This window comes from Castor canadensis, chromosome 10, assembly GCF_047511655.1.
Source record: "Castor canadensis chromosome 10, mCasCan1.hap1v2, whole genome shotgun sequence".
In the NCBI taxonomy this organism is placed as follows: domain Eukaryota; kingdom Metazoa; phylum Chordata; class Mammalia; order Rodentia; family Castoridae; genus Castor; species Castor canadensis.
Window position 1 is genome coordinate 64,362,952 of NC_133395.1, and position 23,133 is coordinate 64,386,084.

General features: G+C 39.1%; 1 protein-coding gene across 4 annotated transcripts in view; it reads left to right on the forward strand.

The window, feature by feature from the left end:
* The window catches only part of Wdfy2 (WD repeat and FYVE domain containing 2), a 167,140-nt gene that overhangs the window by 73,443 nt on the left and 70,564 nt on the right, over nucleotides 1-23,133 (forward strand). For 3 of the 4 annotated variants that reach the window (XM_020184663.2, XM_020184664.2, XM_074043456.1), the window contains exon 3: nucleotides 2,652-2,725. The exons of the other annotated variant lie outside the window; for it this stretch is intronic. In XM_020184663.2, the coding sequence (XP_020040252.1) occupies nucleotides 2,652-2,725 (74 nt within the window). The remainder of the gene's footprint in view (nucleotides 1-2,651; nucleotides 2,726-23,133) is intronic. 4 annotated transcript variants of the gene reach the window in all.

The following is a 23,133-nucleotide window of genomic DNA, read 5'->3' on the forward strand; positions in this document are numbered from 1 at the left end:
TCAAACAGAGCATTTCTTTATTGCTTGACGACTTAATAGTTCAACAGCATTTAAAGCAGAGTTCTTATTTCTGAAGCATCATATTTTGCAACCCAATAACAAGTATTGTGCCTAAGCTGTATTTTGTCTTCCCCCAATCTCCATGCTAAAGATTTCCTTTACTGTTTGGCCATTTTTACCTTTACTGTGTCTCATTACCTTCCCCAGACAGTTTTGCACCTTTGATAATTGTCTTGCATAGCCAGGAGCCCATTTTGTATGGGCCACAGTACTTTTCTTTCAGAGGTGGCTTTTCTGTAAAGTTTTGGTGACCTCTGTGATGATTACATACACACAGAGCGATTGTCTGGTGTTTCTCTTTGAATGGCAGCTGTGCTGTGCACTTGGAGGCTTCTTGGAGCTAATGCCTTATGTAGCTCTGGTGCACTCCGCTCCAAGCCATTTTGGGTTCAGGCATGAGGTATAGAACAACAACACTTGTTAAAATTTCTTTTAAATTCTTTTGTAGGAAAGGCCTTTTGCCTTTAAATTCTGGTAGTGATATATAAAATGATTTATACCAAAGAGGTGAAATTGAGTTTTACAGTTCCTGTATGTGGTTGGTATCACAATTTATAAATTCCTTGATGGCAATTGTGATACCTTATATAAAATTGATACCATTGTATTGCTTGCCTGGAACATAGTAAGCATTCTAAATTTTTGTTCAGTAACATGGGGGAGAAGACTAGAAATTAAGAAATAATGTAGATTTAAGGGTAGGTTATGCAGTTTTATTAAAAAAAAGTCTTTGAAATCATGTTCAACGATGAGTGGAGTTTTTAACTATGCATAACCATACATGAACTCTGAAGAAGTTCACTGAGAAAATACTTTTAATTAGTCAAGAGGGCAACAAAACAGAAAGGCTGTTCTTGTCCAGTATATAGTTCCCAGGGGCTGCAACCAAAGTTTTTCTTCACATACTAATGCTTAAATCTTAATAAGTCCTTAAATATTTAAAGTTAATTTTAACAAAAACCAACAAAATAATAAAATTGAAGACAATGTTAAAGAAATAATCTTTTCTCTTGAATGTAAGAACTATGCTTAGGTTTTCCTTGTATAGTTTACATAGTTGTATTAACAGTGTGTTTTTTCTTCTGGCTTTTTTTCTGTGCAATCATTAGGTTTTAATTCTTCACACATACAGGATTATGAGACTTGGCATCTCAGTATTTGTGCAGAAATTTTGCCCAATAGTTTATAGGTCCAGACTGGATCCTTAGGGCAGTCCATTGACTATCACTTGATTACTTCTTTAGCAGTATACTTTTAAGTATCTAATTTTATTTTTTGGCTAAACAGAAAAGAGTTAGTCTGCTGTACTGGAGGAAGTTTGGGGAGAAGATTCGTTTTTGTACATTCCTATTTTCTGAACATGTTATTGAAATTAGAAAAATGTAATTCTTTATGCAGTTCAGAAGATCTTTTTGTTGTTGATTTGTTCAAGGCCCTTTTATAGAAAACAAAAAATGTTACTAAGTGATGTGTTTATGAAGTGGCTCTGACAGTAGAACTTGAAGTTCTGTTATAGTTTCAAGATAATCCAAATTGGGTGTTTGAAAATGGAACTGCTTATTTCAATTATGTCTTTGAACCTTCTCCAGCTTTTTTTTTTTTTCTGTGTGACCTTGGGTGAGATATCTAATCATAACAAAAAGTTATTTGTTAAAAATTATTTGATGCTGTTTATGATAATGATGACGACTAAGTTGATGATTGATGGGGCTACTGTGAGTATAGTGAGGGGAGACATTTAAACATTGTGTTGGGCTCTTTAGTACAGCTTTTTCAATATGGGGTAAATTGTCAGAAGACCCCCATTCTTAGGAGCAAGCGTAGATAGAGAAGGGGGCTGGGACCTAGAACTCACTATAGTAAAAGCTTGCTCATCACAGGAGACTTCCAGAGCATAGGGATTCATTTACATGGGCCATCAGTCTTATGGAACAGGGAGTTCCAGCCCAGAACTAGGCGTACTGCTCACCTTGTCTCTTTCCCGTAATACTGAGCCTCTGTGTTCACTTGGGTCTTTTTGAACTTGAGATAGATCTGCAGTCATTTTCAACCAGCAGCCTCCTGAATGCCAAGAGTAAAGGAGTCCTACTAGTGTGCTTGATCCATATCAATTCTGGATCAGATACACATTTCTATACTTGCGTGTGTATGTGCATGCATGGGGGCAAGGAGGGAGGGGCTTAGAGGATCTTTCTTTTGGCTGCCTACTTCAGAAATGATAGGCTATTCCTGTTTAAGATGGCATCTGAGTGGAAGAGAGAGTGGTGATGGAAGGCTTACACAGCACAAAGTATTGTTAATCTAGTCGAGCAAATGTAGACTCAGTCCTGACAGCACAGGCCAACACCACACCCTTTGGAACTTACTCAGTTTGAGAAAGTCTTTATTTGTTATATTCATTGAGGGAGCAACGTTAAAAACTAGGGGTTGGTTGTAAAATTACTGTTTTTATTTTTGGCGAGTGCAAGTTAAGTGAATTACTTTGGAAAATAGTGGGGGGAAATGACCAAACACTGTTAGCTAGTTAGGCACTCCTGAATCGATGAAAATCATTGTTTTGTTAATTTCATCAACATGTTCATTTCTTTCAGCTCCATGTTCATGCATGTCTTTTAACCCGGAAACAAGAAGACTGTCCATAGGTCTAGACAATGGTACAATCTCAGTAAGTACACATAAATAAGATTTCCACTTGAAATACTTCCCTGGAGTATGTATATGTATTGTGATCAGTTATATACTAGGTTTTCAAAGTAACAGAATCATGCTAAGTGGAAATTGTAGTTCAGCAAATTATGGTGAAGCAAGAGATTCTGTGTAGGGAGAGCTGTCATCAGTCTACTGACATGCTGATGCTGCTCGATATGACCTACCACATGGGCAGGGGCTAGGCTAGGGGCATCAGGACGCAGACTAAACTGCATGAATCTGTGTTAATGAGAGCAAGCCGAGATCCTGAACTCGCTGCACTGTTATACTGAACTTGGACCTGATGATTAATCATGATGTAAGCTTCCCCACACAAGCAACAGAACACAGGGGAAATGCTTTCTCGTCCATCTGCATGTCTGATCTTGTCTGCAGTACTCTGTATTCTCCTCCTCCTGCTTCTTGTTGTCTTCTCAGTTCCCCCAGCATGTGAATAGAATTCTTTATATTTGTATGAATTTGTAAAGAATAATAGAATCTAGATTTCAGTCTATAGGATAGAGCTAGATAAATATTAGAACCTTTGATCATACTGATAGGCTTAGATATTAAAATTTCAGGTTTTATCTACCTTCTTAATCATATTGCTTTTCAACTGGTATATTAACTAGTAACAAGACTGATAAAGTCTCCATTTGGTAAATTATCCAGGGTTGCCTGTAGTCCTGTGTAGGAGAGGTTGTGCTTTGTGACTTGTGAATTAAAAGGCTCTACTCTGAAAAGCTGGGCATTGTAGTATGCATCTGTAATTCCAGCTACTTGGGAGACTGAGGCTGGAGGATCTTGAGTTCAGCCCAGCCTGGGCAAACAAACAAACAAAACAAAGACAGCCCTATTCTGGCCACACTTACCCATAGGATGACAAAGAAAGGTCTGAGAGGCCAAGGAGATTGGACTAGCTGAGCTCTCACCCCCCACCCCATCCTCTGGGCAGTGGGACTTTGAAATTTCCTGCTCCTGAACAGCACAGAGCCTCCTTTCACATCCTGCCTGGGCCTTTTCCCTTGAGTCTGTCCTTAGGAGCACAAAACCAGTGAATATATCCTTAGGGCTCAGGGATGCCAAAAGGGTAGACATTTGAGGTAGGTGGAATGTCCACACAGGTGTGCAAGGCCACTCAACGTGTCGACAGAGCTGGGGAATAGGAAGACAAGGGGGTGGGATGGCCTTTCATGTTGCTACACTTGGTGTAGAACTTCAAAGAATCTAAGAACCTGTACTTCCAGGTTGTTGAAGGTATATTTGTCAATATCAGACTGTAAAGTCATATTTTATTTAATAGTTGAACTTGACCATACCTTTTAAATATTCAGACATATAGAATATGGGCTTCCCTTTGTAGTCTGACCCCAAACCCTACAAATGTTAGAGGTAGGCCTGAATTTTTCTCATCTTTAGTTAAAACATTTGTTTAGTGGTTTTTGTGGAAATATTAACAATATTGTTAAATATAAATCAGCCTATTGACAAATGTTTATGGAATTTCTATAATAGTCAATGCATTTGGTAGGTCTACAAATCGATCCTTAGGAGGACAGAAATGTATGATATTGATCTTTGTCTACTTTAAGGAGAGCTATTTTTTTAAATTAATTAATTTTATTTTTTTATTAGCATACATTTTTATTAGCATATTAGTTGTATGGGGGGGTTCGTTGTGATATTTATACATGTGTTTATAATGTATCTTCATTAGATTCTCTCTTTTCATCATTCTCTTTCATCCCCTCTTCCCAGCTTTCATTGTTCAGTTTTCATACATGTATACAAAGTATAGCGACTGTATTAGGAGAGCCATTTTTAAAAGATGTGTGTATGTGTGTGTAGAATAAATTTACTTTTAAAAGAGTAAGGGAGATAATTAGATTGTTCAGTGACCTAAAATGTTCATTATAAAAGGAAATGAAAAGATGAACTGAGATCCACATTTTGCTCAACAGCTACAGAATCATGTGCATAACATTCACTGTCCCTGAGAACACATGGGTATTACATGTGGGTTGTTCCTTGCGCTTTTAAAACCATTATATGTGGTTAATGGGTGCTGATAAGTTTGGTTTTGAAGGCAAGAAAAGTGAGCAGAGTAAGTTATGGGGAGTTGTAGCTATTTGTTGTACAGAAGAGGAGAAACCACCTTAGCCATTCTTTCTTTTAGCAAATGAAACCACCAGGAACCAGAGCATCCATCAGGAGCAGGGACCCTGTCACATGTCTGCTTGTGTCAGTGCAGTCTTGAGATGCCAAACTGTACCTTCCTCTGATCTTCTGAAAAGGATTGAGGAACCTGCCTTGTATGAAATAATTGCCTTAAAACTGCCTCCCAATCTTATATAGGAAGATGAATTGTACCTATTCATCCTATCTATTCTTATCTGAAGAATTATACAGAGCTCTAAGTTGGTAAAAGATGTAGTGAGAGAACAGCATGTTTAGGGTTCAGAGTTCTCATGGATCACTTATAATAATGGCTTGTTTGCTAAAAATATTTAATGTCTCATCTGTTTAGTAGTTTACTTTCTAGACCTGAAAAATTTCAGAGACTATACATCTCTGTTCCATGAATATCGCAAATAAATTTTAAGAAGAAATACTGGTTAAATATTTCAAAACAAAGAAAGGATGAAGTAAAAAAGCAAATCCTTATTTCTCTTTGTTTTACTGAACAAAAACTACATTGTGAAACATTTACAAGACAAATTTATGTTGCTGAGTAATGAATTAGAGATGAAGTAGAGACAAAAAATATAGACCATTCTTTTAAAAATTTGGCCACATCTGTGCACTGGTGGCTCACACTTATAATCCTAGCTACTTGGGAGGCTGAGATCAGGGTTGTGTGATTTGAGGGCAGCCTGAGCAAATAGTTCATGAGACCGTCTCCAAAATAACCAGAGCAAAATGGAATGAAGGTGTGGTTCAGGCGGTAGGTGCCTACTTTGCAAACAGGAAGCCAAGTTCAAATCCCCAGTCCTGCCAAAATTTTTTTTCTTTGGTCACAAAGGAAGAGAGTGCATGACAGAACAAGAGTAGACAGAAAACAAGTGGCCAGAGAGTACAGAGCAATTTGGAGAATTTAGCTGCAGGAAGGAATGGGGACACTTTTGAGGTAGGAGGGAGAGGGAGACAAACATCATTCCACTTTGAGCTATAGGAAAGGAATGCCTTTTCTTTTTTCCCATGAAGTAGCAGATGAGATCACCTACTGAGAGAAGCTAAAGATGGTAAGAATCTATTTTCATGCTGATACCTCTTGCCCTTTCTGTTCCTACATCCCAGAATACCCTTCTGCCATCTTGGTTTATAAAGTCCTTATTGTCTTTTAAGGCTTTGCTCAAATGTTATCTTCTTTTCTTCGTTATTTTATTTTATGTTTGACAGATGGTTTCTGAACCCACTGACTCACATGAATCACATGAAGTTTTTAGTAGTTTAGCTATATTGTATTGCTTATTTAACTTTTGTTTTGTAAAATGTTTTAAAATCTGTCTTTTCTATTAACGTCTTGATTGTTAAGGACTTGGGGAGTCTTTTTATGCATCTCTTGTTCCAGCAGATCTTAGTGTGATTCCTTATACAAATTAGGGACTCAGTGAGCAACTTATACAATGAATTTATTGTCTAAAGTACAAGCATTGTTATTATTTAATGTAGTTGGCTGTATCAAGCACCTGCTTAAATTCTGAGATACCTTACTGCAATTCTATTGTTATTCAAAATGCTTTCCAAATAGAATTATGTTCTATAGGGGAAAAAGTTATGCCAAGAGTTTAATTCATCTTGAGTTTTCAGAAATGTCTCTTAATATTGAAAATAGGCAAAGTGTTCGTTCTCAAGCAGGACTTAAAATTTTTCAGTTGTTATACCTCATGTATTCTGGCCAGCCAGCATCTAAATACCAACTGTGTGCAAAAGATTAAGCTAGGTTCCATATAGTGTGGCTCCTGAGTGTGTAATACAGTTGAGGAGACCATGAAAGGTGAAGGATGAACTAAGTCATACGGTAAACAATGTTGGTGGGCAGTGAGGTCAGACGAGAGATGGTGATCTATAACAGCTCTATGGTGACTGCATGTGAGCTGGAGTTTTGATTAGCTAAAGGTGGGAAAGTAAAGTATTCCAGGAAAAATTGCTGGCATGGGAAAATAACGTGGAGATAGGAAAAGAAAAAAACATGCTGAGAGAGAAGCTGATGTAAAAGGGCATTAATGGGGTACCGTGCAAGCCTTGACTGAGGATAAGGATTCAGCCCTGTGTAAAGGAGCCGAGCCCCTAGTATAGGAGATTCCCTCTGTCCACCCCAAGACTTTCTGCCCTATTTAAAGGGAATGGTTGACTGGTGAGGAAATGTTAACACAGAACTAGTTTCCATTAAATGAGTTTTTACCAGTCCTACTAAATGATGGCTGTAGGATAGCCATAGAGATGTATATATATTTATGAATATATATTTTTTTCTTCATGAAAACTGTTAAGGAGCTAAAATTTTTATTATTATCTTACCAAGAAAATTTAAGAGTTTGAAGAATTTTGGAATGAGTCCTTAAACTGATAAAATCTATTCTTTGAAGATTAATCTTATATATGTATTAGGAGAAATTTGGTATTAGAGGAAAGATTGATCTACATGTGGTTATTGTATAAAAATAATTGCTACTGATCACATATGGATTTGTTGTTTGGGTAGTTCTGATGATTTTATACTCTTATTGTTGTATGTTACTGTTAGTTCACGTAGATTATCGGAGGGAATGAGAAAGGACTGAGAACCACACATCCATTGAGTATATCCCATGTCCCAAGCCCTCTGCTTTATCTCCATCTCCTCTCTCCAGCTTCACAATGATCCTGTGATGTGGATGCTGCTACTCACATGTCTCAGAAGGAAACTGAGGCCTGGAGCATTTACAGAGTCTCCAGCTTACTTAGCTAAGATCTTTTGACTGAAATGGAACTCTTGTCTGTGTGCCTTGAAGCCCAGGCACGCTCCTCAGTTTATCAGTCTTTTACTAGACTGAAATGCCTGAAGGCAGAGACCATTTCTGTTTTAGTTTTGTGTCCTAACAGAGTTCCTGGATCACTGTAGATGCTCTGTAACATGTCAGCTGAGGGAAGGAGAGAAAGCATCTCAGCTCAGCTTACCAGGATGTGAAAAACAAATCTCTGCACTATACCAGCAGCGTTAATATACTTTTTTGGGGGAGTGGTTAGCATACTGGGGTTTGAACCAAGGGCCTCTTGCTTACTGGCCAGACTCTTACCACTTAAGCCACACCCTCAGCTCTTTTCGCTTTACTTATTTTTCAGGTAGAGTCTTATGTTTATGCCCAGGCTGACCTTAGATCACAGTCCTCCTACCTGTAGCCCCCACATATTTGGGATGACGAGCACATGTCACCATGCCTGGACTATTGATTGAGATGGTATTTTGTTAACTTTTTGCATGGGCTGTCCTGGAACCATGATCCTGCCTATCTCTGCCTCCTAAGTAGCTGGGATTACAAGTGGAAACCACTCCCAGCTGATAATACACTCTTAATAGTTGACAAAATATAGCAAATCCTATGCTTTAATGACTAGTTTAATGACGTAGAACTTGTCATTTTTCTCTGCTTCTTGAAATTCATACTCAGAGATATATTAAGCAATCAAATGAGAAACCTGGAGGGCTGGAGGTTAGCTCAGTGGTACAGCCCTTACTTAGCATATATTCAAGACCCTGAGTTCAATCTTCAGCACCTAAAAAAAAAAAAAAAAAAAAACTTAAATAGAAATATAATATATTCCTGACAGTTTGTGGGAATTTAAGATATGCCTCTTTTTCTCCTGTGACTAGAAATCTGATAGACTTTTGGGATTATTGAAAAAATAGGACTTTTCACCTCATTTAACATTAGTTAGAAATTGATATTTTGCAAAGTAAATCTGTATTCACCTGTTTTACCAGTTGTATTCTTTAGGTGACATGGTCTGAAATTGTGTCTGGTGATGGAATTCACAATGTTGTATGTGAATCCCATAGGCAGGAATTTGTGCAGCCACTAATGGAAGACACTCAAGCAGAGTCTCCTCTGCACCAGATCCAGAATCTTGGCGGAGGGTGAGGGGGTGGAATGTAGCTTCTATAAGAGAAGATACTACTATTTCATATAAAAAGGAGAAGCTGCCTGTTTGAAAAGTGCAATATAAATATTACACTCTCTAAAAGGAAATCCAAGTACCTTCAGAGCTGTTTTTATTACCTGAGACCAGGATGTTGAACTCAGAAGGATTTTATATTGAGAAGGTCCAAGATTTACAATATCTGTAGCAATTCTCATATATTTCTCTTCTCACCCTCATTCACAGTTTCACTTTCTATGGTTTCAGTTTTCTGAGTTCAACTATGATTCGAAAATATTAAATAGAAATTCCATAAATAAACAATTCACAAGTTTTAAATAACTTTCATTATAGTATATTGTTATAAAATTGTTCTGTTTTGTTATTAGCTATTGTTGTTAATCTCTTACTGTGCCTAATTTGTAAATTAAAGTTTATCACAGGAATGTATAAATAGGCAAAACATGGTATTTATAGGATTTGGTAAAGTAGTAACTGCAGGCATCCACTCAGTGGATGTGTTGGCGGGTCCCCCTGCAGATAGGGGGACTACAATATTTCGATGAGAGCAACATGAGTCATCTCCAGTTGTAGCATATCGATGTTTGGTGTACTAGTTCCCTAGGGCTGCTGTAACAAAGTACCATGAACTGAGTGGGTTCAAACAACACAATTTATTTTCTCTCAGCTTGAGACTAAAAGTGTGAAATGAAGATGTTGGTAGGGCTGTGCTCATTCTGAAGCCCAGAAGGAAAATTCCTTTTTTGCCTTTTCCTACCTTCTGCTATTTGCTGGCAATCCTTGATGTGCCTTGGCTTATAGACATACCACTCCAAACCTTGCCTGTATTTTTTTTTTTAAGCTGTTGTTTTAGTTTTCTTTTTTGAGACAAGGTCCTGCTATGTATCCTAGGTTGGCCTTGAACTTGCTGTCCTCCTATCTCAACCTTCCAAGTGCTAGGATTTCAGGTTACATCACCATACCTCATTCTCATGTGGCCTTGTAAGGACATCAGTTATTAGAATTGGGCCTTCCTCCTAATCCAGTTTGACCTCATCTTAACTTGTTCTCATCTTAATTTCAGACACCCTGTTGCCAGATAAAGCCACATTCAGAGGTTCTAGGTGGACATGAATTTTGAAGGACATTATTCAGCTTGTATACTAGCTTTTTGCTAATGGTGTTCTAACAGATGTGAGGTATGAGGCCTTCAGGAAGTATCCAAAGATACTAAAGAGGATACTCAACATCCTTCTGGGATACATTAGAAAAAATTGGAATAGAAAAGGACTTTAATTCTTCTGTGTCTAATGACATCCTCCTCACAATTAACTGGTAAATTGGGTAGGTAATATGTCATGATAGTGGTGGTAAAGCTAGGACTTCCTGACTCCTAGATAGATTTTCTTTCTTTTTTGGGGGGAGGGGTGGGGGTTGAACTCATGACCTTGCTCTTGCTAATCAGGTGCTTTACCACTTGAGCCACTCCACCAGCACTACATAGATTTTCTTAGAAATATACCAGGCCAATTTCTTCTTACAAGTAGGGCAGCCTAACTGTAAGGATTTCCCCAAGGTGTTCACTAGTGAATTGGGAGATTTCAGTGGGAGCTTGTGCATCTGGACATTGTTTTTAAAGGGCGGTATGTGGGTGTTTGTGTAGAATTTGAGCATTTAACAAGATGATTTGTATGAGGTTTTTTTTTTTTTTTTTTCAACTGTGTGTCATAACGAGCCTCCAGGGACCAAACCCACAAGGTAAAGGTCACATTATGCAGTGATGACAAGTAACCTATGAATAAAGTACTTCAGCTATACCCAAGTTGAGTGTACACTGGTTAGAAAGGAAGTTTTTTGTACACTTTACCTTGATCAGCTAAGAAACAGCAGTGTTCTGTAGACTCCCACTAGTCAACTGTCACAGTGCATTCCAAGTTTTGTACTTACAGAGAATTGAGGTTGCTTTCCAGGATTTTTAGTGTGATACCAAGTATGAATAAGTTAGTAATCATGAGAAGAGCAGAGAATATATTTGAAGAAAGTTTCAAAAAGTCTTGTGTTCATAAAATATGTACCTGGAATCTTTAGGGCTTCTTTTGAAATGGTACATAACCCCACAATTATTGACACAGCTGATGATTCTTTTGTTCTATTATGGTTTCTACCATTAAAAAAAAATCATCAGGGAGTGAGGAGGGGGGGAGGGGGGAGAAATGACCCAAATACTGTATGCACATATGAATAAAAGAAAAATAAATAAATAAATAAAAAGGAAAGAAAGAAAAAAAATAAACAAAAGAAAAAAATCATTTCTGAGTTTTCATCACTTGGAGTCACTGGACTTAATAATGTGAGGAGTTCATTTTATAGATTCTTAGATAGTCATTGTTTTCTGAATTTATGCTAATAAGTTACAATGAACTTCACATGCACACTTTTTAGGTATTGGAGCCATATTTAAGAGAAAAATAATCCTGAGGGGCTGACATGCCAGCAGCTTACTATTTATTCATACAGGGTAATTCACGGAAGGGGGTTTTGTCAAAGAAAATGCCTTCAGCATTTCTATGGATCACAGTACTTTCTGGAACTTCTCAAACCTGTCTTCCTCTGTCAAGCAGTAGAGAATGCAGATGCCAACAACATTCTTTGAACTGAGACTCTTTTCTGCTACCTCCATTGTGATCAGGAATTTTTAAAGGTCGTTTTGATCCAACTTATACACTGTTAGTATGAACACCCAAAGGAGCACCCACATTGTCCTGTGCTTTAAGTTATGTGTAGAGTGTAGTAGAGTGAGTGGTAGGTTGAAAATTATTTACACAATAGCTACAGGAGTTATCTTGGCCACATAACTGCAGCATACCTACACATCAGAAAGAAAGGCAGTGGCTGGGACTGAAGGATGTGGCTCAAGTGGTAGAGCATTTGCCTAGCATGTGTGAGGCCTTGGTAACACCAAAAAGTAAGTAGGTAAGTAAATAAATAAATAATACAAAAATTAAAAATAAAATAATGCTAGGAATCAATGAGTGCATATGCCCCAAGTTACTTTCTCTTTGTCTTCTTAGGAACTTTGTACCTTATTAACAATCTGTTTCCTTCCCCTTGGCTTTGAAACACTAACTAAAACATCATACCTCACTCAGCCCTTTTTCCTGGCCAACTAATATTCTAGTCCTCTTCTCTCCTCATAATCAGACTTCTCAAAAATCTCTTGAACTCTTAGTCACTCAAACCACCGCAGTCTGACTTCCAGTCCCATCGTCCACTCAAATAACTCTGCCTGTGGTGATACAAAAGGCCTCCATGTGGATTCATCAGCTGACATTTTTAAGTCCTCATGATGTGTGACTTCTCTGCAGCACTTAGCCCTGTTGGCAGTTTCTTTCTGAAACTGACTCTTTGCGTTAAGTCCTCCCTCATCATGTTGACCTCCCTGAAACATTCAACACTATTCACTGTTTCTGAAATAGTTTTTTATACATGCATGACGTGGTACTCTCCTGCTTTTCTTCCTTTTCTCTGCTGGTGCCATCATAGGGTGTTCTTTAATCACTTTTACTTCAGTGTTGGGATTTGCTCTTAGGCCTTTGCTTCTTTTCTCTCTGGACAGTCTCGTCCATGACAAGACATCATTTGCTATGCGTAGGACAATTCAGCTTTCTCTTTCTATTCTAGACCTTTTCTCTGAAGTCCCAAATTTCTTCTTAGTATTTCTTATAGGATGTCTCAAAGGATTCTCAAACTCACCAAGTCTAAAATCAGACTCTGGTTCCTCCATACATACCTGGTTAGTAACCAGAATCACTTTCTGTTCTGTTGTACAAGCCCAGGGTCTTTGGGGTCATTTTCCCTCCTCTTCTTTGAACTCTGTCTAGTCTATCACTTACTGATCTTTACCTCTCAGCTTCCTTTTCCTTCCTTCCCACTCCTCTTCCTCCTCTTCCTTCTTGCTCCTCTTTCTCCTCCTCACCATTACTCTACTCCATTATCTTTTCCTTGGATTCCTCAGTTATTCTCTCACTGGTTATCTCATTTACTCTTCCTGCTCCTGTCTGTTTCCCATACTGGACCTAAAAAGATCTTTACAAAATACAAGGGTTTTCATTTTTGTTTTGGATTTTTATTTTCTGGTGATACTGGCATTTGAACTCAGGGCCTCGCACTTGGTAGACAGGCTTCATCCATGCCCCCAGCCCTTTAGTTATTTTTTCAGTTAAAGTTTCATATTTCTGCCCAGGGTTGGCCCTGGACAAAAATCTTCCTAGTCTGCCCCCTGTCTGGCTGGGATCACAGTACACACCACCATGACCTACTTGTTTGTTGAGATGGGATCATGCTAACTTTCTGCTCCGGCGATCCTCCAACTGTGATCCTCCCCATCTCTGCCTTCTGAATAGCTGGAATTACAAGCACATACCTCTGCTCCTGGCACAAAATACAAATTTTATCTTGTTATGTCCCCTGGCAAAGCCTGTCTAATGGCTTCCCCTGGCTCTTTAGGACACATGAAATTCTTCACATTGCATGAGTATGTACCTTTGCAGCCTTATTCTGTACTGTGCCCTTTCTTAGTGTGTCACCTTAGGAGCCCAGTTTCCCTGCCTTCTGCTCTCCACATTCCCTCTTTTCATGGGACCTGTAGTGTTGCTACTCCCTCTGCTTTCAATGTGCTCTGCTCTTCTTTTCATACTTAACTCTTAGCCTCTGGATCTCACTTTACTTCTCATTTTCTTGGGGAAGTCTTCTCTCATCTTCCAGTGGTTCATGGCCCTGGATTATAAATGTTCTTCATTTCTGAGCACATCTCCTCTGCACTGTTGTCACAGTGCCATTTTATAGGCATTGGTGTAATTATTTGACTTGTGCATACATTCACGATGTGCTCCACCAGGCAAGGATTGTGCCTGCTTGACTGGTGTTAGCCCTGGCACCCAGTACGGTGCCCATCAATTTTCAGCACTCTTTAAATATTTATAGATTGAGTTAAGAAGTGAGCAAATGACTGAATATAGTCTATTGAGTTAAAACCATATAGAAGTCAGGAGCCCAGACTCTGGAATCACACTGCCTGAGTCAAAGCACAGCACTTTCCCTTCCAGCTGTTTCTCACAGGACAAATTGCTATGCTTTCTTGGTCTCCTTACCTACAAAATAGCAATGATAACTGTATCAACTTTATAGAGTCAGTGTCAGGATTATCTGGTTTAATACATGGAAAGTTCCTGGAACAGCCTGCTCTGGGCAATGTCATCAGTAGCAGTGTTCTCTGTTAGTGGTATCTAGGATGCCTCAAAACTTATGTCGTGTAAATTTAGGAGGTCCGTCCCAAGGGGAAGAAATGAAACTAAAGCAGATACTTTAAAGCAACTGAGGCCAGTAGGAGAAGTGGACCAGGAACTAGAGAAAAGGTTAGATCAAGAAGAATTAACCTAGAAGGTAACACACATGCACAGGAAATCAATGTGAGTCAACTCCCTGTATAGCTATCCTTATCTCAACTAGCAAAAGCCCTTGGTCCTTCCTATTATTGCTTATACTCTCTCCTCAACAAAATTAGAGATAAGGGCAAAATAGTTTCTGCCGGGTATCGAGGGAGTGGGGGGGAGGGGGAGAGGGAGGGGGCGGGGGGGGTAAGGGAGGGGGTGGGAAGAGCGGGGAGAAATGACCCAAACATTGTATGCACATATGAATAAAAATAAATAAATAAATAAATAAGGAAAAAAAAAGTCATAGTGGTGGAACGGGATGGTTCCATACATTTCTGTTCTTGTGCTCAGTCTTTGCTGTTTCATCACAGCAATTCACCAGTGAGCTGCAAAACATGGACCATCAAATTCTGTTTTTTCTGCAAAAGCATTTCTTATCCAAGCTGTTGAAACTGGTTTTCATCACCCTCATGAAGAAGGTTGGCCTTGGAGAGGTGTACAGATTACTACTGAATGGATGATTGGAGGAGGTGTAGCAAATTTCTCATCGCAAGTGACTTCCTTATTTTAGTGGACTGAGAGTATAGAAGGGGAAAAGGTTTCCAGCCACCAATTCCTTTTGGAATCTTGCTTTTACAGGCCAGTGTCTGAGAGTTGTCTGTGGTCCTTTAGTATTTTTCAGCAGTAGGAATCAAAAGTTCTTTCTTAACCATATCCATCCAGATATTGGAGAACATTCTCTGCACACATAAATATTTTGTTAATTTTTACTTTGAGTTAATCTCTTACACAACCTAGAGGCATGATGTGGTTCTCATGTCGCTGTCATTTCGATTGCAAGGTTCAGAGCCCAAATGGGCTGGTGTGGCATTTCCATGTTAATCACCTGTGAAGGCATTCCTCTCTCAAGAGAACCTTGATGAATCATATCCTCCAAAGACCCATGGGACAGTTATTCTTGTGCATAACTTCTGAACTCACTAGAACCAGAGTGCATGAAAGACACACTTATTTTTTTCTAGTCCCTGTGGTTGTTGAATTTTTGTCACCTGGCATTGTGGTCTGAGGCAGTCCAGAAGAGCAGTGGCCCCCTGGCTGGCCAGAGGCTGTATTAGCAGAGAGGGGAGTAGTATTAGGTCTGCCCTGGTCCCTGGGGTTTGGTGCCTGGCTTGCATGACTTTGACTGCAGTCAGAAGTTACAGTGTCCCAGGGTAATGGTAACCAAAGCAGTTTTTCTTTCCAAGGTGTGTGCCCCTCCCTGTTGATACACTTTTCCTCTGAACTAGATCTCAGATGCAGGCTCTACACCTACTCATCTCCAGCTTCACCCCACTACAGATGAGTAACATTTCTCAGTTACCAGTGAATACTTTACATTTTCATAAACATATGCTCATGGAGTACAGGAAAAAAATAACTATCCGTACTAGACCTTAAGCTCTTTGAGAAAATTGCAAAAAGGCTGCTAACCATATTGACAAAAAGAACAACCCAGCTTTTCTATCAGCAGCAATCACACAGGTCCAATAGTTTCCTGGACAGTCGTGAACATTAGGGCAGGATCTTCCATGCAAAACTTTCCTGTTTGGGGTAAGAAGAGAAAGGCACAAGAAAGGTGCCTTCCAATGGATTGAGTGGAGTCATGGTTGGGTTTTTGCCTTGATTTTCTAAATTTCTGAGTTTGCTCCAGATTTCCTTCCAGGTTCTTTCTTCTCAGCAGAATCTTGGGGTGATGCTACCTGAGATTCTTGTCCTCTTGCTGCCTACCCTTCATTGGTGATCAACGCTATGGCCTCACTATCTTACACCTCCAGTTCTCAGGACTGTGTCCCATTCTGTGCTCCTGAGCTGAGATGTGAACTCTGCTGCTTGCTTGACATCCCTATCTGGGCGTCTCCAGTACATCTCCCATTTGGCAGTTTCTTATTAGAAATGATTCTCTTTTTCCTACAATATGATCTTTGTCCCTATTCCTTAAGTAAACGGCATCCCTGAGTAACCTCCAGCAGAAACAGGATCCATACCTTCCCACAACCTCAAAACTGTCTACAGACTGTCTCCTCTTTGTCTATGCCCACTAGCTGCCACATGCAGCTTTTACTTGGACCATTGCAGTAAGACCAAGACTAGTTCTCCTGTCTCTTGTCTCTAGTTTCTTCCATCTACTCTGCCATCAGACACCCACAATTCTAGTGTAATTATGCTACTGCTCGGAGTATAGACTCTCCCAAGTATAGACTTTGGAAGGATAATGTTCAAAACTCTTAATTCCTTCCCATGTCCTCAGCCTCATTCGTCAGAACTCTCCTATAATATGTCAGACTTACTGTTCGGTTCTCACATCCGTGTATGTGAATATGTAGTCCCCTTAATGAAGAGCAGGTATCAGCCCTCAAGGCCCTCCTATTCTCAGACCTCTCTGCACCTTCTTCTGCCTTTAAGAATTAGCCTGAAGCCCCAAACTCACTCCTGTGAGAAGGCAGTTCTACTCCAGGGCAGGGTGAAAAGGTTCTTGAAAGGTTTTTCATAGCACTTAATTCAAACTTCCACTTTAGTAATTTATATGATAAATGTTAGTTTATATGCATACTTCATTTTTATAATTGTGTATTAAATAAGATCATATGTATGTAGTCCCTAAAAGTGTCTGGTAAATAGGAGGAATTTGGTAAGTGGTATTTCCGTATTTTCTTTACCTCCCTTAACCTGAGTATCTTCAATGCAGGAAACATACACTGGCATTTCCCATGCCAGGTAGAGAGCCTATGAAAATTGGAACCTCGGTAATATTTTGGGGACAAATAAAAACTAAACCAAACCAGATGTGATGATTCATACCTGTAATCCCAGCATTTAGGAGGCTGAGGCAGGAGGGTTGTAGGATAACCTGGGTTACAGGGGAGATCCTATCTCAAAAAACCAAATCAAAACAAATTAGCAAGCCAAACCTGTTTCATCTGTTTCCATTGAGAAGTTCTCACTCCTTCCACCTTCATTCTTAATAGTCTAGTCATCCCTGTCAAAGCTCTTGTTTTACCAACTCTATGGAAGGGAGGAAGCCATTGTCTTACTCTTCCCACCTTCCTTTATCAGATGGAGTTTACCAGAATTCCTGGGAGAAGCCATTGTGAACACTTTCCTTCATTATGGCTGGGGCAGGTGTCTGAAGGCTGAGGTATGAACTTTACTTCCAGAAAAGCCTACATCTTTTTTCCAGCTCTCCCAACTTTCAGCTGGGTAATCACAGACAAAGGGGTTCACTGTGCATAAAGCCTCAACTTGCTCACTGTAGCTGAGTGTGGGGTGGTTGTGAGGGTTACAAGAGTGACTTGCACAAAGGCCTGGGCACTCAGTAAGTTCTCAGTGCACAGTGATAATTGTTTTAATGGCATAAATTCCTCCCATTTCAGCAGTAGGTAAACTTTAATTTACTTTTTGGTAAATAATTATTTTATCTGAAATTGAAGAGAATTATTTTTCATAATTACTCGTCACCTTGAGTTTAAAGATAATTTTTTTAAAACCTCATTTTTTAAGCTACTTTGCTTTTTGTGAACAGCATTTTTAGCTATTAAGACCTGGTTTTACATGTTTTACTTGCTTTTTTGTTCATTACTTGCTATATGCATATTTATTTGTTTGAATAATGGTTGGGACTGAAAATTTGTGAATTTAATCCAGAAAAAGATATTTATAACATTTTAGAATGAGACCATGGTTAGAAACAGCTTTTTGAAAAAGCAGCATATCATGCTTTCTATCAACCCAAGAAGTAAAGTATTGGTTAGCCTTGAGATTTGAGTCCAAAGTATCAGACTGTTCTGGGTTTTGGCAGTGATTAGGAAAAGTAATAGCTTAGTAGTTGGCTAAGCTATTTTTTCTTTTATTATTTGAATGTTTGTCATTGTACATATTTTTATTCAGTCATAGCATGGGATTCATTGAGTCCCCAGTTGAGAAGTCTAGTTCCTTCTTCTAAGCCTATTATTGATGAGTAAATTGTTAAGCCTTTCCTGATGGTTTAATCTAAATAAAAACACAGACTAGTAAGTGTTACACTTACTTACTGCAGCCATCACTGAAAAAATTATACTTCATGTTTGTATGGTATATATATTAACTATTTTCATGTATTTCAAAATATATTATTAATAAAGGGATATTATATATAAGGAAATATGTACTTAAAATAGCATTTCTATTCATCTGATCCATTCAATTCTTTTAACATACAAACACACACACAGCGTGCCCACTATATACTGGGTAATATACCCTCCCCCATCCCTCTTTATGAACTATATAAATAAGGGACATAATTATTTATATATGTTGAAGATCATAGTGGTAATAGGTGATATGGAGAAAATACATCAGAGTAAGGAGGATTGGGACTATAAAGGTGGGGTAGAGGGGATGGATTGCAGTTTTTAAAAGATGGATGGTTGGCACTCTTGGGGATATACCCAAAAGGCTGTGACACAGGTTACTCCAGAGGCACCTGCACACCCATGTTTATTGCAGCACTATTCACAATAGCCAAGTTATGGAAACAGCCAAGATGCCCCACTACTGACGAATGGATTAAGAAAATGTGGTATTTATACACAATGGAATTTTATGCAGCCATGAAGAAGAATGAAATATTATCATTTGCTGGTAAATGGATGGAATTGGAGAACATCATTCTGAGTGAGGTTAGCCTGGCCCAAAAGACCAAAAATCATATGTTCGCCCTCGTATGTGGACATTAGATCAAGGGCAAACACAATAAGGGGATTGGACTTTGATCACATGATAAAGTGAGAGCACACAAGGGAGGTATGAGGATAGGTAAGACACCCAAAAAACTAGATAGCATTTGTTACCTTCAATGCAGAGAAACTAAAGCAGATACTTTAAAGCAACTGAGGCCAATAAGAGAAGGGGACCAGGAACTAGAGAAAAGGTTAGATCAAAAAGAATTAACCTAGAAGGTAACACACACGCACAGGAAATCAATGTGAGTCAACTCCCTGTATAGCTATCCTTATCTCAACTATCAAAAACCCTTGTTCCTTCCTATTATTACTTATACTCTCTCTTCAACAAAATTAGAGATAAGGGCAAAATAGTTTCTGCCGGATAGTGGGGGGGGGAGGGGGGAGAAATAACCCAAACATTGTATGCACATATGAATAAAAAATAAATAAAAGATGGATGGTTGGGACTCATCAAGAAGGTGTGATTTGAGCAGAAGACTTGAAGTTTGGAGGAGTGAGTTATATCATATGTAGGGAAGATAAAGACACAGACAGTGCAAAGGCCCTGAGGCAGGAATGTTTATAATAGTTCAAGTTGAAGTTGGGTATGGTAGCATGTGCCTGTCATCCCAGGTGCACAGGAGGCTGAGATTAGGAGGATTTGGGTTTGAGGCCAGCATGGGCAAAAAGTTTATAAGACCCCTATCTTAACCAGTTGCTGTGTGTGGTTGTGTATGCCTGTCATCCCAGCTATGGTGAGTGTAAAATACAGGAGGTTTGTGGTCCAGGCTGGCCTGGGCAGAAAGCAAGACCCTATCTCAAAAATAACCATAGCAAAAAGGACTAGAGGCCTGGTTCAACCAACAGGACATGTGCACAGCTCTGAGTTCAAACCCTAATACTGCTAAAAAAAAAAAAAAAGTTCAGGTTGAGCATACCTAATCTCTAAATCCAGAATCTGAAATGCTCCAAACTCTGAAAGTTTTGTACTACAATTTTTTTTGTTGGTACTAAGGTTTGAACTCAGAGCCTCACACTTGCTAGGCAGGCCCTGTACCACTTGAGCCACTCTGCCAGCCAAAATCTGAAAGTTTTGAGTGCCAACATGATACCAGGAATAAAAAAGTCAATTCCTGATCTCATATGCTAGATGGTAGTCAAAATGAATACACACTAAAAACATTGTATAAAATGTCCTTCAGGCCTATGTATAAAGTGTATATGAAACATAAGAGTTATTTCATCCATGAGAGCTCATTGTGTATATGGAAAGCTTCCAAAATCCGAAATATATGAAGTCCAAAATACTTCTGGTGCCGAACACTTCAGATAAGAGATTTGCAGTGCGATAATCTCTCATATGTTGTGTATTAGGAAAAGTGCTAGATGTATTGGAGACACATGCATTAGGAAAACAAATCTTCATTCCTTTCAACTTAAAACCCACAACGAAGATGAAATAGTCTGGCCATCAGTAACTCTGATTGAATGTAGATTGTGGTCAACATGCCGGCGTCTCTGGTGGTAGAGATGGAAGGCTCTGATGTTTAAATGCAGAGAAGTTGAGTGGGTGGCAAAGATAATTGCAGCCCACAGGTGTGCTTGAACACTGCACAGGAGTGGCTGCTGTGATTGGACAGTGTGCATGGCAGAGCCATTGGTCCTGCTTGTAGATGTCAGACTTAAGTAACAGGTCATGATGAGGCACTGGTGATATGTGGTGCTTTGTGGTTATCTCTCTTTCAGGTGTGTTGTAACCTATTATTTCTGAAGACAGTAGTGACTTCAGAATTTACACTGTGAAATTTACCGTTGTTTATGAAAATTCAATGAGGCATTCTCCTGGGTTTCAGTACCATTTTGAGGGGGGCTCTTTGGTGTTTGTGTGATTCTAAAGATCAGTGGATAAAAAAATCAATAGGCTGATCCAAGTTTTCAGCCTGGGTTACCAGAGCCATGTGAGCCTGTGAGCTTAGGAGAAGTCTGAGTGTCTCTGGACTTCAGCTTCTCTAAGGAGTTAGTCATTGTGCTGGATAATCTCAAGATCCTTCACAAACTTGGAAATTCCAGGAAATATAAAACCTAACAACTAAAGATACAAATGTCTTTCACCAGCTGCTCATAAGTAGAAATAGCAGCCACAAGCCTTGACTCTCAGACTAGATGTCATGACATCAGCCATGAGCAGTTTTCGATTCTGTAGGCAGGGTTTTTTTGTGCAGAATAACATTCTTGAAAGTTTTGATCCATTTTTTTCCTGCTTAAAAAAAAAGTATCAACAACTAGACTTCATGTAAATAGATCTCATGTCATTTGCTGTTTAATATTATAGCAGAACTTTCATTATATATAAATGTTATTTAAAATGTTCAATTTCTTTCACTGCCTGGGAGTGGTAATAAGGCACAGAATGCTTCTGGGGTTTTCTTTGTGTCATGCATCACTGTCTGTTTGACCTAAAGCAGAATGATCCCCATTCACTGAACCTTCTGAGAGCATTTGTCCTTCAGAGTCTGGCCAGAGGCAGTCTTGGATGTGGTATATCCAAATGTGTGAGTCTTTTCTCTCTGACCATTTTCTTTCCATCCTCTTGGGAAAGTTATTACTGAAAAGCCAACTGCATCTGGTTACTTACAGTCAGTGTTGAAGATAGGGGTATGAGAGCACACAAACATTGATGAGAAAAGATGATGACAGATAATCCATTAAGCTTCCAGGCATCCCAGAAGGGAGCAGCCAGTTAATATGCAGAGAGACCTTGAAATTACTGATTTGGTATTTTGTGTGTAAACCTGAGTTTGAGGGATAATTTATAGGAAAAAATTATGTGACAAAATACCTGAAAAGGAGAAAAGCTCTGTTTTGACTCATTGTTTCAGAGGTTTCAGTCCATGCTTGCTTGACCCTGATGCTTTGGGCCTGTGGCAGCACAGTATATCATGGCAGGAGCATGCAGTGGAAGAGGCCTGTTTACCTCATAATGGCCGGAAAGCAGAAGGAAAAGAAAAATGATAAGAAGGGGCCAGATCCTGTCAGGGGTGTGTCCCGGTGACTGGTAACCTAATTTCCTTCTACTAGTCCCCACCTCCTAAAGGTTCCACCAGTGAGTGCTACAGTAGGTAGCAAATGGCCTACCTTTAACAAATGGACCTGTGGGGTACATTCAAGATCTGTAGCTGACTTTGCTTTTTGTAGGTGACATTTTAAATATGGAGAGGCTATCGGTTGTTACTCCACACACCCTAACTTCTCTTGTTCTGGATGATTCCATGTATTGTGGCATATATCCGTCTTAAAAATATGACTTGAAGTGTCTTACAGAGTTGTGAACTGGGACTGCAGCATGATAACTAAAACATCCCCCCACTCCCACCCCACACTTCTTAAAAAAGATGAGGATCACAAAAGCAGTAAAAGGCACCTACCCTGTGAGTTCCTGGGTGAGTGGATGTCCCTGTGTTTGGTTGCCAGCAAAGCTTCTTTTCATAATTATAGACAAACAAGAATGATTCCTTGCACTCTGCAGGCAGACTGGCAAAAACCAAAATAAAGATGAACCAAGCCTCAAGTCAGGTTAATCACAGAAACCAGTGGTTCTCAAATTGAGATCCGGGAGGTGGAAGTTGTCTGATCATAATTCTAAGGTACTACTTGCTCGTTTCATTTCCATTTTCTAAGAAATACACAGATGGAATGCAGAAGCAGAATAAGGCACCACTGCCTTCTATTTAAGCCCATCATTGCTGAGGTTTGTTGAAATGGAAAACAATGTCACTAAAATGGCAACTCTTGTTTCTAAATTTTGTTTTTTTTGTAAAAAATAGTTATTGTTCAGAGATTGCTTTATATTAACCCATAATGGGCTTATTGTTATTATTTTAATAAATTAACATTTTTCACATTTTCAGTTTTCATTTCTAGTATGGTAAGTATCATTCAATACAAGCCACATAAGCAAATGCCCTTCCGAGTCACCAGTAGGTTTTAAGAATAAAGAGAACCTGGACCAAAAAGTTTGAGAACTGTTGATTTAAACAAAAGGTAACTGAGGAATGCAAGTTCTAAGTCACTGATTGTTGAAGTGTAGAGAC